The sequence below is a fragment of the Eptatretus burgeri genome, chromosome 4 (assembly GCF_056783735.1).
Source record: "Eptatretus burgeri isolate ZD-2024b chromosome 4, Ebu_testis_v1, whole genome shotgun sequence".
Taxonomy (NCBI): Eukaryota; Metazoa; Chordata; class Myxini; order Myxiniformes; family Myxinidae; genus Eptatretus; species Eptatretus burgeri.
Genome location: NC_140964.1, coordinates 4,605,710 through 4,623,996, shown reverse-complemented (window position 1 = coordinate 4,623,996; position 18,287 = coordinate 4,605,710). Strand labels below are relative to the sequence as shown.

Genomic DNA, 18,287 nt, shown 5'->3' with positions numbered 1-18,287 from the left:
CATGCTGTCACTCGACATACTGCGCCTGGAGCTACGATGTCTCAGAATCTCTCACAACCTGGACTGGCCAGACCACATCACCAAACTAGTTTCGAAGGAAGGCCAATGCCAAAGTATGCTCCACAGAGCTACATCCATTCTGAGCTGAGCATAGCTCATGATGATGTACATGCCCTTTATCCAAATCACCATGGAGTACTCTGCCTTGGTGCAACTGTATCCCTTCTTACATGCCTGGTAAAAGTGAAATCCTTGGCTCTTGGAGTTATTTGCATTTCTCACCAGGAGGCTAAATCCTCGGGTCTGCTTCTCACCCACCTCACGAGTTTTCTGATCTCTTTTGAACTACAGTATATTATTTTTTTCCTCCAGCCATCTGCAACCCCCAGGTCACTTAGCTTTTTCAATAAGCCCAAACCTTGTTGTCCTTCCCAAGTCTAAAGCTTTGGTGTTCACCGATATTGTTTCATCCCATTTTTATCTTGCAACTACTCATATGACTCTCCGTGTCTGTTGTTTCCTTCTCTTCCCACTCTCCTTTTCTTCCTTCACCACATCATGGTTTCTCTCATACCTACACCTGAACTCTTCGACCCTTGATGAATCCTGACCTATTTCCCTCCTTGCCACTCCACTTCTCATACTGTGATTGGTCTGAGTTTTTTTTTTTTTCTCTCTCTCTCTACTTGTTCTCCCTTCATCGCTTTCTTTGACAGTCTGTTAAACCACCCTTCCCCCTCCTCTGTCATTTGGTTCTTCCATGAGCCTCCATTTCTGTGGAGAAAAATAACAAGACAACACAGGTTGATAAAACACCCACCCTTCACATCCTTAGCTCACCTTCTTTGAATCCACTGCTGCGTACATAACATCCATCCATCCTTTATATGTGGCCTGAATGAAGGAGATACAGCAAAAAAAAAATAAAAAAAGTTGTTCAATCACCCCACTGTGAGCAGTTTTGGAGAATGAAAAATATTATGGTTTGATGCTGTGACTTACAACTTGAAGTAGAGCAAGGTAGCCAGCAGCCACATTGTCAAAGTTTATTGGCAAGTTAGCCCATCGTGCATTCCCAAGGACTTCACAATTGTTTTTGGTTGTCAAGTTAACATCCTCTATTCTTTCTTCTGTGGTTGCATTTACACATCTGTAGAACTTCCCTTTGAACAGGTTGACACCCATGATGCTAAAGATGAGCCAGAATATTAGGCAGACAAGGAGGACATTTATAATCGAGGGGATAGCTCCAAGTAAAGCATTTACCACCACCTGTCAATGGAAACAAAAGCAGGGACCTGTAACTTTTCCAATATGATCAGTTTTTAAACTTTACAAGATCCATTTAATTCTACTAAAACTCAGTGCAGTAGGTGGAAGTGCTGGAATGGTGAATATAACAGACATGATGGGTTCAGGTATGCAGATGTGAAGTATGTATACATACATATATATATATATATATATATATATATATATATATATATATATATATATATATATATATATATATATATATATATATATATATATACTAGTATGTGAGCATACGAATTGTGCTTCCCCATTATCTCAGGTTGCTCACCTGCATTTGATTTTTTCATTCATTTATTTTCATAAATTTTTTTTTGTACTTGCTTATATTTTAATTTATTGAGGCTTTCCGATGGTTGTGTGATTTTTTTTTTCTGGTATATTGGCTTTGCTGTCCATCAGCATACAAAATGACCGTGCTTCCCCATTGTCAAGGGTCGCTCATCTGCAATTTTTTTTTCATTTATTTATTTTCTTTTAGTTATATTTTCATTTACAGACACTTCACAATGGTTCTCTGTTTTATTTTCTGCTGTATCAGCTTCGATGTCTGTCAGCACACAAAATTAAAGTGCCTCCCCATTTTCTCGGGTCGCTCAGCTGCATTAATTTTTTTCATTTATTTTCTCATTTATTTATATTTTCGTTTACAGACGCATTACAATGGCTCTGTGATTTTTTCCCGGTGTAAAGGCTTCGATGTCCATCGGCACGCAAAATGACCGTGCTTCCCCATTGTCTTGAGTCGCTCACCTGCATTTTCTCATTTATTTTTCCCCATTTATTTATTTTCATTTATTTATATTTTAATTTACAGATGCTATTTGGTGGTTCTGTGATTTTTCTCTGTATATAAGCTACAATATCCGTTGGCCTGCAAAATTTCAGCTCTTTACGTCACGCGGAAGGTACCGAACTTCAATATCAGTCAGTGAATGAGTGTCAGTGGTCATCATGAGCTTTTTGTATTACGAGAGGGGTATGCTTACACATTGTAAGCAATAACGAACTAGGCTTCCCCCATTGTCTCGGGTCGCTCACCTGCATTTGATTTTTCATTTATTTATTTTCATTTATTTATATTTTCATTTGCGGATGCTTTCCGATGGATCAGTCATTTTTACTGGTGTGTCATCTTTGATGTCCATCGGCACACAAAATGACCATGCTTTCCCATTGTCTTGGGTGACTCACCTGCATTATTTTTTAATTTTTTTTTTCATTAATTTTTTCCATTTATTACCTCTGCCACCAAAGGCGAAGGCAGTTGTTTTCACCCCCTTTCTGTCTGTTTGTTTGTCTGTTTGTGTACAGGATATCTCAAAAAGTTGTGAACGGATCTGGAAGAAATTTTGTGGACAGGTTCAGTGTGTGACGAGGACTAGCCGATTAGATTTTGGTCAAGATCCGGATCTGACTACTATAATTTTTAAAGTGATTCTTCAGCATTAAGAGAAAGTGCAAAAAACGATATATAGAACGCAATCTCAAAAAGTGGACAGATTTGGATGAAACTTGGTGGACACGTTGAGTGTGTGCCAAGGAAGAATTGGTTCAATTTTGGTGAAGGTCCGGATCCGGATCCGGATCTGATCATTTTTTAAGTGATTCTTCACCATTTAGAGTTCCGGGCGAAACCGATATATAGCATAATATCTCAAAAAGTTGCAGACGGATTCAGACGAAACTTGGTGAACAGGTTGGGTGTGTCGCAAGGACGAATTGATTTTATTTTGATGAAGATCTGAATGCAGATGTGGTAACGAGACTTATTTAGTTTTTAAAGTGATTCTTCACCATTGAGAGATAGGACCAAAAACGATATAGTACTGCAGAGCATCTTCTTCTTCTTATTCTTCTTCTTCTTCTTCTTCCGCTGCTCCCGTTAGGGGTTGCCACAGTGGATCATCCGTTATGATCCGCATACTGATTTGGCACAGGTTTTATGCCGGATGCCCTTCCTGACGCAATCCTGGTCGCTTCTTAGGACACAGGGATAAGGATTGGGTTTCGCCATGATTCCGGGCTGCCCGACACTCTCTCATAGCGTGGCCCAGTGCAGAGCAGAGCTCCCGTCCTCAAGCGATCCTCCGAGTAGCCGGATTACAGGTGCACGCCACTACGCCTGGTTATGTATATGTGTGTGTGTATATATATATATATATATATATATATATATATATATATATATATATATATATATATATATATATATATATATATATATATATATATATATGCATGTGTGTCTAAATATATGTATGCTTCTGTGTAAAAATATATATATATATATATATATATATATATATATATATATATATATATATATATATATATATATATATATATATATATATATATATATATATATATATATATATATATATATATATATATATATATATATATATATATATATATATATATATATATATATATATATATATATATATATATATATATATATATATATATATATATATATATATATATATATATATATATATATATATATATATATATATATATATATATATATATATATATATATATATATATATATATATATATATATATATATATATATATATATATATATATATATATATATATATATATATATATATATATATATATATATATATATATATATATATATATATATATATATATATATATATATATATATATATATATATATATATATATATATATATATATATATATATATATATATATATATATATATATATATATATATATATATATATATATATATATATATATATATATATATATATATATATATATATATATATATATATATATATATATATATATATATATATATATATATATATATATATATATATATATATATATATATATATATATATATATATATATATATATATATATATATATATATATATACATATATATATATATATATATATATATATATATACATATATATATATATATATATATATATATATATATATATATATATATATACATATATATATATATATATATATATATATATATATATATATATATATATATATATATATATATATATATATATATATACATATATATATATATATATATATATATATATATATATATATATATATATATATATATATATATACACATACATATATATTCATATAATATATGCTGGGTCCAGAGTTGGCAACTTGCACAGAGTGACTGGCACCCTGAACCAAATGGGCTACCACAGAATTTTGCAGTGCCATGCAATACCCTCTGGTCTACACCTAGTTGGTCAGGGGTTCATCCTGCAGCAAGATAATGACCCAAAACATACCTCCAGGCTATGTCAGAACTACCTCAGAAAAAAAGAACAAGACAGGAGGCTTCAAATCATGGAATGGCCAGCACAGTCTCCCGACTTAAACCCCATCGAGATGGTTTGGGATGAATTGGACAGAAGGGTGAAAGCAAAGCAACCTGCAAGTGCAACACATTTGTGGGAATTTCTGCAACAGTGTTTTTTTTGTATACCTTGTCGAGGCTCGTGTGAGAGCTAACACACAACGCACATCATGGGGGACATGAGACGAGGGGAGAGAGTGGGAAGGACAAAACAGTGGAGAACAGAGACATTAGGAGATCTGTGGAAGGGAGAGAGATGGGACGGGGAACATGGGGAATACAAAATGGACATTACAGGGACTTTCAGGAAGGAAAGCAGGGAATTTGAAGGAGGTGGACTTGGGTGGATTATCGGGGGAAGAAAAGATTGAGGATTTGGATGGGGGGTGATAAGAGGTGGTGGTGAACAGCTGTTTTGAAGGCCTGGAGGGAAGAATGGGAATGAATACAGTGAGGGAGTTTATTCCAAAGGTGGGAAAAAAGAGGAATGAAAGAGTGAAGGTGAGCAGTGATTCGTGATTTTGGTAGTTTTACCAGAAGGGGGTTGTTGGTGGACCTTGAGCGCCCTGCGGAAATGTGGTGGGGACAAATCGCAGAGAGAGCTGGGGGGCGAGGCTGGAGAGGAGGAGGTAGAAGACAGAAAGACCACTGACCAACGTGCGGTTTAATGAGTAAAAAATCCTGATGTAAAAATAAATCCAACCTGCGGTTAATGATCCTGGGATCCTGAGTTCAAAGACTCAGCCTCATTGCGGGAGATGCTAATGATCCGAAATGCCTTGGTTTCTACAGCGTGAAGCTGAGAAAGGTGGGAGGCAGGAGCACCAGCCTTGAGGGGAGAGCAGTACTCCATCAGGCTGCAGACAAAAGCTTTGTAAGTGGTCAGGAGCTCAGGTGGGCCGAGGAAGGACTTTACACGACGGAGGATTCCCAGTCGCCGACTGGCTTTGGAGGTGAGGTTTGAAATGTGGCTTTCCCAGGAAAGGTCATGGCAGATAGTGAAACCCAGAAGCTTGAAAGAAAGGACTTCTTCCAGAGGATAGTTGAGAAAGTGTACGGGGGGGGGGGGGGGGTTCTAAACGGTCCTTTCGAAGAGACAAAGTGAGAGTGTGAGATTTGTCCGGATTGAAAGACAAGTTCCACGTGTTGGACCAGTTTGTGATTTTATCCAGATCTGCAGTGAGCGAAGAAGCTGCTGCTTGCCGGTCTGAGGGATGACCGATGGTACGCCAGAGGGTGGAGTCATCAGCAAACAGATATAGAGGATTTTCCAGAGAGTCGGAGAGATCATTGATGAAAACCAGAAAAAGAACAGGGCCCAGAACGCTACCTTAAGGAACTCCAGCCTGGACAGGAAGAGGGGATGAAGGAACTCCATTTAGGGCCACACGTTGATTGCGACAGGAGAGGAAGTCTGCGAGTCATGAGTGGAGATGGCCTTGGATACCATAGGAAGAGAGTTTGGTGAGTTGGGCAGGGTGCTAGACCGTGTCAAAAGCACGTGATATGACCAGGGATACGGCTCGGATTTCCTGTCCAGCATTGAGGACCTCCATCCATTGTTGGGAGAGCAGAAGCAGCATATCCAGGGTAGAGTGTCCTGGTCTGAAACCAAATTGATGAACAGAAATCAAGCCATTGGAGAAGAGGAAGGATTTCATGTCTGAAGCGATGATGGATTCCATAACCTTGCTGATGATTGGGAGAAGGTTGATTGGTCTGTAGTTACAGGGATCTGTTTTTGCACCTTTTTTGTGCAGGGCAGTGATGTTTGCTGATTTCCAAGCAGATGGTAGATGACCTTGAGCAATTGAAAGGGTGAATAGAACAGAGAGAGGGTGAACAAGAGCAGAAGAGCAGGCTTTGAGGACACGTGGGCTGATGCCGTCTGGACCGGTTGCAGAATCTGAGTCGAGGTTTGACAGCAAGCTCTCCACCTTGTCAGGAAAAAAGGACACAGAGTCAAGGGACAGTTGGGTGCGACTGGGTAAGGTGCGTGGAGAAAGTGATGGGTTTTGGACACAAGATTTAGCTGCAAACAACGAGTTTAGGCATTCAGCTTTTTCACGTGTGGTGTTGTTGTTCCCAACAGTGTTGGGAAGAACTTTCTGAGCAATATTTGATTTCCATTGCAGAAAGAATGCCACAAGTATGTTCGGCTGTTATATCTGCAAAAGGTGGCTACTTTGATGGGTCAAAAATTCCATGATTTCTTTTTTATCAGCCATTGTTTATTTGTTCTCTGCTTTAATTTCAGAGCACATTTAAACATGAAACTGCTTAAATTTCAGTAAACCTGGAAAAATGGGGGTATTCTAAAACTTTTCACCAGTCGTGTATATGTATATATATGTATATATATATATGTATATATATGTATATATATATATATATATGTATATATATGTATATATATATATATGTATATATATGTATATATATGTATATAATGTACATCCACACACATACACACAAGAGGGAATATTGCAAGCTGAGACATCTGTCATGTGCTCATGACAATGTTCAATAAACAGTTAGACATAAAAATGATCCTCAAAATGCAATGACAAAATATACTACCTTTAAATCCTTTTTTATCGCAAGTTGTTTGCATCTCTTTTCGGGGAATGTTTATGAGGGGGAATTGTAATCTCGGATTCAATCTTCAAAAGCTGTAAGTTTAAAAGTTGTTAATTTCAATAGTTGTTAAGTCTAAAATTTATTATCTTCAAGAATTGTTAAGTTCAAAGGCTGTTAAGTTGCAAAGTTGTTAAAGCTGTAAAGTTGCAAAGTTGTAAAAGTTGAGTGTATAATTTGCTAAAGAAGAACCCAAACACAGTTTGTTTTCTGAAAACCATTGAGAATCATTAATCATGGTCTAATTTGAAGGGATGAAAAAATGGAATTTTTTGCCAATCACAAAGTGTTGAAAAGTGACGTCACATTTTTTTTTATTTCGCCAGTGACGTCACATCTGGAAACCATCGTGATCTGATCGTCAGTTTACATAGTGAAGCAGTGCATGTCGAGCTTTGATTCCGATACTGATTCCACCATCATTAGCAACTCTGAAGGTTCTCAGAATGTTGTAATTGATCTGTGGGATTTTGAAGAAACTATTGGAGACAAAATTAATAATTGAAACGATTTCAGGAGAATTATGCAGCTGAATACTTTCGAGGCTTGTGTGAGCGATTCAGAGGAAAAAGGCGGAAGTGTTCATGAAGTTGACAACGCTGATCGCATGGTCACTACAGCTTGGTAGTTTTTGATTTTCCCTTCAATGAGCAGGTTATAGGGGAGGAATTTTTTTACTGATTGATAAATCGGTTTATATGTTACTCAAGCAGAAATACTCATCATTGCATGACAGCACGGACACTGCGGACAAAATGACGGAGGCCGCTGGAGTACCAGTTACTGGAGTTTGTCATATCAGGGGTGTGTACTGGCCCTCACACTTTTTAGCACTTGTCTGGACTGGATTCTGGGAAGAATGTCAGAAAGATCAAGCTGCGGTGCACCATTTTGGGAATGTCAAGATCTCTGACCTTGATTTTTCAGATGATTCAGTCAACTTTGTGGTGACTCTGGAAATCGTTTTGGAGGCCCTCAAGGTGCTGAATGAGGAGTCAGAGCTACTGGGATTATGGTTTTCCTGGGTCAAAACTAAGATCCAGGCTTTCAATGACATCTTGGACGCTGCGAATCTTGACTGTACTTGTTTGTGGTGAGGATGTTGAGGTCATGGAGAGATTCACTTACCTTGGCAGTGATATTCATGTCTCTGCTGGCTGTGAGTCAGAGATTGATAGATGTCTGAGTCGGGCCTGGGGAGTCATAGATTCACTGGATTATGAGGCGTGGCACTGTCAGTACCTGTGCAGGAGGACGAAAGTCTGAGTCTTCAGGTCCTTGGTGCTTCAAATCTTGCTCTACGGATGTGAGACTTGGAGTCTGACCAGGGATCTGAGATGGAGAGTTAATTCCTTTAGTACCAGGTCTCCTTGGATATAATCTTTGACTATCGCTGGTCAGACTTTGTGTCCAATGAGCGGTTGCTGAGGGAGACTCAAATGAGATTTGTTACCTGCATTGTCTGTCAGCATCGGCTGCGGCTGCATGGACATGTGGCTCGTTTTCCTGATGCTGATCCTACTCACCATATTCTCTGAACGAGGGAGCCTCATGAGGGGAGGAGGCCAATGGGCTGTCCACATGTCTCGTCGTTGCAGCAGATTGATCAGCATCTTAAGGAGATGGGGATGGGCCAGGCATCTGCCTGGGGGATGGCCAGACGGAGGCCCCTGGAGTACCGGTGGAAAGTGGATGCAGTGACGCGCTTCTCCAGCGCATGCTCCCATATCTGACCTGACCTGACGGGCACCACAGACAAAATGGGCAACAAATTCTTTGTCCCATCATCGCAGGCTGAGCATGTGTCTTGTATGTTGCAGGGTCGTCCCGTTTCATACTTTTCCCAGACACCATTTGTGTCTGTTCCATGTCCCACCGTCATGTCCATAGGGTGTCGATGTCCTTCCCCAGTGGAGGGGGGAGGGTGCTCGAAGGAAGAAGGGTGTGTGCTGATGGATATTGTGGGGGTGATGATGATTCATGGGGGTTGTGGAGGGGGTGAGAAGATTGTGGTGGTTATCATAGTGATTATGGTGGAGGGGGTTTGTGGGCTGGTGGTGAGTATTGTGGGGGTGATGGTTGATGCAAGGTTGTGAATCAGGTGTGTCGGGTGGTGTTGGATGGTTGATGGGTGTTTGTGGGGGGGGTGATGGAGGGGTGTGCTGGATCGTTGTGGGGGTGATGGTTGATTGTGGGGGTTGTGAGGGGATGGTGAAGGGGATGTGTAGGATGGTGGTGGGCACTGTAGGGCGAGGAGTAGAGGGGTGGGGACCTTGAAAGTTTTAGCATCCAAGGTCAAAATCCTCTCAGAGGAGTAGATGATGCATACAGTGCCAGAGAAAGTCTACAACCCCTTTCAAAATTTTCACCTTTTTTCACCTTTTCACCTGTAATTAAATTGCATTAAATGGGACTTTTTCCACGTTTATTTACACATCATAACCCACAACTTCCAAGTGAAAAACAAATTCTACAAATTTCAGAAAATTAATTTAAAATACAATCCTTGAATATCTTGGTTGGATAAGTGTCCACCCCCCCCTTATAACAGCAATTGTAAATTATCTCAGGTCTAACCAATCACCTTCAAAATCACACACCAAATGAATTGGCCTCCACCTGTGTTAAATTGTTCTGATTCTGATTATTACAAAATAAAATCAGCTGTTCCTGTAGGGTTCCTCTGCTGGGTAGTGCATTTCACAGCAAAGACCCAACCATGAGCACCAAGGAACTTTCAAAAGACCTCTGGGATATAGTTGTGGAAATGTACAGATCAGCGGATGGGAATAAAAATATTTCAAAGGCCTTTGATATCCCTTGGAGCACAGTCAAGACAATCATTAAGAAATAGAAAGCGTGTGGTACCACCAAGACCAAGCCTAGTTTTGGCCGTAACTCCAAACTGGATGATCAAGCGAGGAGCTGACTGATCAGTGAGGTCACCAAGAGGCCATTTGAAACTTTGAAAGAGCTACATGCCTTTACGTCAAAGACTGGTCACTGTATGCACATGACAACAATATCCAAAGCACTCCACAAGTCTCGACAACCTGTTCGATCGGGTGGCAGGAAGGAAGCCAATTCTCAAAATATCCCACCTTGAGTCCCATTTCTGGTATGCAGAAAAACACTGGAGAGTCTGAAGCCATGGGGCAAAAAGTTTGTGGTCTGACGAAACCAAGATGGAACTTTTTGACCTAAATGCAAAACGTTACATTTGGCACAAACGCAACACAGCACATCAGCCAAAGAACACCATCCCTACTGTGAAGCATGGTGGTGACAGCCAATTGTTATGGGGATGTTTATCATCAGCACCTCAGGCACTTGGCAGGATAGAAGCAAAAATGGATGGAGCAAAATGCAGAAAAATCTGAGAGGAAAACCTGCTGCAATAAAGTGGAAATTTGGACAGAAGTTCACCTTTCAGCATGACAATGACCCAAAGCACACAGCCAAAGCTACACTGGAGTAGCTAAGGAACAAAAATATAGATGTCTTTGAGTGGCCCAGTCAGAATACCCGACCTATATCCCATTGGTAATTTGTGGCATGACTTGAACATTGCTGTCTATTAATGCCCCAAACACAAATTGACTGAGCTTGAACAGTTTTGTCCAGAAGAATGGGCAAATATTGCCCAATCACGGTGTGCAAAGTCTGTAGAGATCTATCCCAACAGACTCACAGCTGTAATTGCTGTCAAATGTACTTACACCAAGTATTAACTCAGGGGGTGGACACTTATCCAACCAAGATATTCTCGTTTTGTATTTTCAATTAATTTTCTGAAATTTGTGGAATTGGTTTTCACTTGGAAGTTGTGGGTTACGATGTGGAAATAAAGGTAGAAAAAGTCTGTTTTAATGCAATTTAATTCCAGACTATCAGACAACAAAAGGTGAAAAATTTGAAAGAGGGTGTCGACTTTCTTGAGGCACTTTACATGCTTTATCTCCACTATAAATCGACGGTGGTTAATTTGATTTGTAGAAATTTGTGTTGATAATTATTTTCACGTGCTCTTGTGGTCACTACCAGGAAATGGCAACAGGTGTTTGATTCACCACTCAAATCGCCGATGTACATGTGCTGGTGGTAGCTGGGTAGAAATGGTGTTACAGTTTCGAGTGACGGCTGTTTCTTCCACTTAATCATGGGGATTGAATCCTCTCTCAATCATGGCGTATAACCACAAGATGTAGCCATCTGTGTTGTTCCATAAGAGTGCTCTGTAACACGTTCCGAGCACAAAAGTGAACATTTTGTCGGCTTGATCCACGATCTGGTATTTTGGACTAACCTCATCCAATTTTTGGTAACCCTTGGATCTTTCAGCCATTGGTGTGGCATGAAACCATCTTGGTTTGTATTACTACAACCACCAAGGACGACTCAGCATATTTGTGGAAAATCGAAAATCATTCACTGTTTGAGTTAAATCATACCACGATGTAACCTGAAAACAACACAGCAGTGGTGGTCTTCTTCCAGGTGTGACGTCACGGCTAATCAGAATAAGAAGATTTCGAAACTTAATCTCAAACTTACCTACTTTATATTTCGAAAATCGGAAAAAGACACATCATATCTATTTTGCAAGGTATCAAGGAATAGATTAGCTTAGAGGTGGTCTGAGCGTTTGGGTTCCGCTTTAAGTTCCCAAGTTGTTAAATTTAAGGGTCTTTACATTTAAAAGTTGTTCGAGTTGTGAAGCATAACAGCTGTTAAGTTTAAAACTTAAGTTAAAAGTTGTTAACTTTAAGGGTTGTTAAGTTTAAAAGTTGTTCATTTCAAAAACTGTTAAATTTAATTTATGTTAAGTTTAGTGTTTGCCAAGTTCAAAATATAAATTGAATAACCTTTACTTTTCAAACTGCGAGTTAAAAAGCTGTCATGTTTAAAAATTGTCAATTTGAAAAGTCAAGTTTTGTTTTTAAGGTTATATCTTGTTAAGTTTAAAAGTTGTTAATTTCAATGGTTGTTAAGTTTAAAAGCTGTTATGTTTAATGGTTGTTTAGTTTGATAGCTGTTTTAGTTTTAAGTTTTAAAGCTGCAAGTTGAAAAGTTGTTAAGTTTAAAAGCAATATGCTTTGCGAATAAGTGCAGCTCAATTAAAGCACAAATGTTCAAGACTGCCCACACTTAACACTTTTAGTTTGATTGTATTTTACAGGTCCATTTCCAGGCAATCAATCAGAGATTGATTCCTTCACTTAGCGATTCATTTTGGTTGTACTTTTCAGCCATAAGTGCATGGTCTCCATTAAAGGAAGCTGTTGAAGCTAGTTATGGTTCTCTTGGTTTCACAAGGTACTGGAGAGAGGAATTTAAGAATGCAAATGAGCCAGGATGATGCAGAATAAACTCATATAATGCTGCTTGAGAAACTACACATTATCCATTAAATCCATTAACTGGTCGAAAAAGTGTCATCAGGTTAAATCTCACCTTCGGTATTGCAAGTAAATCAGTGGGTTTAAATTTTATTTAATCAATTTCCTGAGTTTACTCTCACAAGCATCATTGTAAGTAAACTTTGCAATCTGAATTGGTTGTACAAAAGTAACTTATTTAATTGTTTATAATATGTACCAACGATTGACAAATCAATGTGATGCTAACAGCATGAACCGGAACTCTCCTGCCGTGCATTTTAATCCACCGAGATGGTGAGGAAAACACAGTAAGTAGGTAAGCAAACGAAGACTCTATTAACAAAGATTACAGGCATTGACTCATTGTAGCACTTAGAGGCCATTTCCTGCATGATGCATATTATACTCGAGGAATGAAAAATGCATTAATACACACTTTCAGGACCAAAGTGAAATGACCCTTTAATAACATGTTTAATGTTTATGGAAATGCAGTCCTACCATTGTGACCCCTGTTAGTTGGCAGGAAGCATATCACATATCCTAAATAGCACTGGTTTGATGTTTACCATAAATTGATGCTCAAATTCAAATTACATCTGATCTCTTGGGAAGTGTTGGGCTATAAAACACCCTGGATTCTTTCATGCAGGTAAAAGACATTGGTAGACATCAATGTATCTTCTATATGAAAGGGAAGGACATTAGTAGACATTTGTTAATCAGATATGGTACTGTAGATAGGATTTGAACTTGGGTTTCCTGTAGCAAGAAGCAAATGTTCAGACAACAAGAGGTCAAGCTACAGACAACAGACACTAATATGTCAATAAATTACTTAATTGTTCACATTATTTATTTCTTAATGAAGTTACGATTACAAGATTAATGACATAGCATCGCTATTGTCAGCAACGAATGCTTCACTTCGGGTAATGTTCGTATGTTCATTTGTGTGTCCGTAAAAATGAACCACGCACTGACTATTGCAGTCGTCAGCCGATACAGCTCTGGAAGCCTTTTTTGGCAGGATTGTCAGCCCTGGGGAAAGGAATCAATCCCCACACCTAGAGAAAGGATCCCAATGGAGTCCACTCTACTGGGATCCACAGACACATTTGGTGACGGAGGTAAAAAGGTTTGAAAAAAAACATTTAAAATCGCACCCCAATGCATGTACTTGGACGGGTACTTCAACCCTAAGACTAAAGGGCACAGTTATCAAAGGTTGTCAAACTAATACACATGCACTTTGGCCCAAAGGTCAAAGCAAATGGTCATACGAAGGCACATACACCCCAGCCCATGGAGTCAGAATGCATGGTCATTACAATAACTTCATCAGTTTGGGGTCTGTTCTGTGGAAATTACATTTTCACTGTCATACACCTGAGAGGTGTTGAAAAGGTTATCTGAACACGATCTGATAGTTTAAGAAATACAAACATTTTAATGGTTACAGGTATCTTTGTAGTAGAATTAATATACCTTTGTTAATTTTTAATATACCTTTGTAGTCGTATTAATCATGAATATACCTTTGTTGTAGTATTAATATACCTTTGTAGTAATAATATATATAAATATTTTTATTTTTGCATTGTTATAGATATTGAATTCACACCTTTTTTGTTGTGTCATCAACAATTCTGACCACACTGTCAGTCTGTTATCTTTTGCTCTCTGTCTCCTCACTCTTCCATGAGTTTCGACCTTGGCCTGGTTGCTCAAAGCCCAGATAACTTAACCACTGGAAAAGAGCTATCCTGAGGTTAAAATTCTTATCCAAAGGATAACTATCCAAAGGATTAACTACAGTTGGATAGCTATCCCTGGATAAGGTGTGGATAAACTTTTGATTGATATAGATGCCAATGGCCCACAATGCATTGCACTCTCTCTCTCTCTCTCAAGTGCAGCCTTATGGCTGCTGGTTGCATCATTGGTTCGGGACACAGCTAAACGGCTGATGCAGTGTCCCTATTACCGGTACACTGGTACTCATTTTGCCAACCTCAGAAGGATGGCAGGCTGAGTCAACCCCACCTGGTATTAATTCAACAGCCAACTGGGCATAAACTCAGAACCCTAGAATCACAAGTCACCCACCCTAACTGCTAAGCCAACACCAGGCTTTGCATTGCACTGTCTCGTCCACTTGCAAAAGAATCCATATGTGTGATCTGTCTGGCGACAGAAGAGCACGCAAACGTGGGCTCGTACTTGCCGTACCATCATACAGCGTGTGCCGATAGATGCTGCATTATATTGCAGTGATCAGCAATGAATATCGTTGTTTACTACCAGTTCACACCACACGCCAATCTGCTGGCGTGATGACGTATGTCAATTGATGAAACATAATGTATAGTGTTCAAAAATTTCTACCCAAATAGTCGGTAGACCAACAAGATGACTACCTCGTATAGGTAATTTTTAGCAGCGTCTCACATAGCAAACGCTGCTCTAAGAGAGCTCGGCATTGTTCTTCTTGTTCTTCTTGTTGTGAAAACAAAACCTTTATATTAGGACTCGGCTCTTTTATATACAGGATCCGGATCTCCTTAAATACTAAACACCTGTAGACATCCTCGCATTGAGGGTGCCTTTTGAGAGAGCGTCTATCATGAACTTTAAAATATATTCGGACATTTGCTTTAAAGTTTCGAAAAGTTCACGTTACTATTTAAAGATTATTCCATTTAATGTATTGTAATTTCGTAAATACATTATTTATTTCGTAAATACACTATATTTCATAAATATGTAAATACACTATGACGGGTCTCGCTATTGGCTTAATCAAGGCACGTGACGAAATATCGGAAGTTGTTGTTTTTATTTTTTTTAGCCGACAAAACCTTTAGGACGCTGCTCTTGGACACATTTGTCCTTGTTTTTACCATGACTGCCCTTGTGAAACGGCGACGCAAGTCAAGAATTGTTTTCGAACAGTTTTCGGATTTTCAGAAACTCGGATTATATATTTAACCCCAACATAAATGATAAATTGTTCAAACACCCCAATAAATGATGTGAAGAGGAAGGGGTGGTTGTCAATCACAGCTGCCGTCAACAGCGTCGGAGGCAACTCTCGCTCGGTGGAAAAAGTGAGGGAAAAATGGCGGTACCTCCAGTCAAACAGGAAGAAAAAGTTGGGTGACCCATAAAATACAATGAAATATCTGTTTCAGTGACATTACCTCGGAAATCTCCACACACCCCATGGAGAGATGAATGTGAAGTATATACCCACAGTAGGCCGAGGCACAGCATACTGTGCCTAAGTAGGGATCAGTTGCTTGTGAGGTACCCTACGTTTAGTTCTGTCTTTCAACGTTTCAGTTATCAGCTCAGCAGCGTGAAGCAGAGAGAACAGGAGAGGATTGTCAAACTGTTCACGGAGGCCCCTAATTTCATGGGGACACACGAAGGGGTAGAGACCCCAGTATTTGAGGAGGAGGTTTCCACTTTCCCACTACGAGCAGCAACTCCTGTGCCGACATCCCCATCAGCAGCGGGGGAGGTTGAGCCACCAGTGTCTGAAGTGATTGCAGAACATAACCACGATAACATGACCCACAACAGCACCTCTGGTAAGATGTGGAAAATAACACAAAGGCCAGGTGATGTAAGGTAAGAAGTATAAACCACAAGGTACTGTCGATGGAATAATACTCAATGCACCAATGGAATAATGTTTTTTTTGTTGTTGTTGTTGTTGTTGTTGGTATCATCCAGGCCAAAGTGGTGAAACTCGTCGCAGGAAAATGTGCGAGCCCTTCAATGGCGTGTCCTTGAAGCTCAGAAGGAAAAGTTGGCGGAGGAGAAAGAAAAACTTGCACTGGAAAGGGAAAAGCTCATGGTGGAGATGGAGAAGTTGTGGATGGCGAAGGAGAGGATTGCGATGGAGAAAGAAATACTGTACTTAGAGAAAATGAAAGTTGAATTTGAAGTGTCACTGCTGCCTGCTAATCGGCTCCTGCCAGGTTCTGTTATTGTGTCGAGCAGCAACGAGCTGCAATAACTGGGACAGACATCTTGTTTGTTTTACTGTATTATGGATTTTAATAATTAATAAAAAACAGTTAATTATGTATCTCATGTAAAGTGTGTGGTTGTATACATATATTTTGAATTGACTTGGTTCTGTATTATAAAGCATGACCGATCGTCTGTCCGTCTGTCCAGGAACTACCCCAGCAGTTCGGGGGCCAGCCCCAGCAAAGTTTCCATGAAACTTTTTGGAGTCCCTGCTATTGTCTAACGGTAAGTTGGAGTTTTGCTTAATGTCTTAAACCCAGAATAAAACATCTTTGTTGGTTTGATCTTTGATAAATACTATTAAATGGGATTGATAGAGAAAATATATTCCAAAACTGCAACCCCCTGTCCTGCTCAATTTGACCAAACGAGACGGTGGACTCTGCACTGCAGCACCCCTTGGTGACCCAGCAACATGACAGTAGTTTTAGTTAGATTGCACGTGACTGGGATTCAAACCTAAACTAGATATTGAAATGCAAACACAAACCGACTGTGACCGTTAAAACCTGTTTTGAAGCTTTTGGCAAATGAATAAACATGCACATCTATCTATAATTCCAACAATGTGTGTGTGTGTGTGTGTGTGTGTGTGTGTGTGTGTGTGTGTGTGTGTGTGTGTGTGTGTGTGTGTGTGTGTGTGTGTGTGTGTGTGTGTGTGTGTGTGTGTGTGTGTGTGTGTGTGTGTGTGTGTGTGTGTGTGTGTGTGTGTGTGTGTGTGTGTGTGTGTGTGTGTGTGTGTGTGTGTGTGTGTGTGTGTGTGACCGCTGTTTCTCGACAACCACTGGTCTGATACAATTGAAACTTGCCAGATATATTGCTGGGGACCTGGGGATGTGCCTTTTCAACGTTTGATATTAATCGGACAAGTGCTTCCCAAGTTATGGCCATTTATTTACCAACCAATGACAAGACACGTTGCTGTGTGGCCAATGGGGGAAGGGAACCTCAGCCGCGTTCCCCATTACGGGTTACAACGTACGGAGTTCCGGATAATGATGACTTCGTATATTCTAATAATTTCTCGATTTCTTATGTGCATTTATAGATAAACACAATGCCCCAAGTTATGATCGTTTTCATATTAGACGGTGCATAAATTTCGGTAACATAAGAGTGAGCTGGTATGCTCCGAACCAGGAAGTAATTTTTTTTTTTTTTTTTGCACGAACGTTTTTTTCTCTCTCTTCTCTTCTCTTTGTGTTTTTCCTTGCGAAAAGGCAAATTACGTTGGCGCTAATTGAATAATTGGCCATTAAAACTAATAATTTATCAAAACGTTGGCAGATCCAGCAGCCTCCTCATTCTTGCCCTGGACGAGGAAACAAAGAAGAAGTACCGTTTCCTCAGCCATGTTGTTTATGAAGAGGTGCTAACGAGATAAAGGTGTGTACAATGTACATGTAGACAATTTTTATTATTTATAAGTGCCGTTTCCTCAGCAATGTTGTTTATGAAGAGGTGCTAACGACATAAAGATGTGTACAATGTACATGTAGACAA

At 39.3% G+C, this 18,287-nt stretch overlaps 1 protein-coding gene and 1 pseudogene across 3 annotated transcripts in view; one reads left to right on the top strand and one right to left on the bottom strand.

Annotated features, from left to right (window-relative positions):
• LOC147027370 (sodium channel protein type 3 subunit alpha-like) overlaps positions 1–18,287 on the bottom strand; it is a 126,918-nt gene that overhangs the window by 24,698 nt on the left and 83,933 nt on the right. For both annotated transcript variants that reach the window (XM_085876721.1, XM_085876722.1), the window contains exons 19-20: positions 1,003–1,272; positions 841–894 (exon numbers count right to left, since the gene is read on the bottom strand). In XM_085876721.1, the coding sequence (XP_085732847.1) occupies positions 841–894; positions 1,003–1,272 (324 nt within the window). The remainder of the gene's footprint in view (positions 1–840; positions 895–1,002; positions 1,273–18,287) is intronic.
• Positions 15,255–18,287, top strand: part of LOC147027372 (uncharacterized) — a 3,445-nt pseudogene continuing 412 nt past the window's right edge. Inside the window, exons 1-5 of the transcript XR_015057017.1 lie at positions 15,255–15,899; positions 16,093–16,336; positions 16,367–16,376; positions 16,482–17,009; positions 18,072–18,287. The exon at positions 18,072–18,287 is cut by the window's right edge and continues 412 nt beyond it. The product of XR_015057017.1 is annotated as an uncharacterized LOC147027372 (transcript). The remainder of the gene's footprint in view (positions 15,900–16,092; positions 16,337–16,366; positions 16,377–16,481; positions 17,010–18,071) is intronic.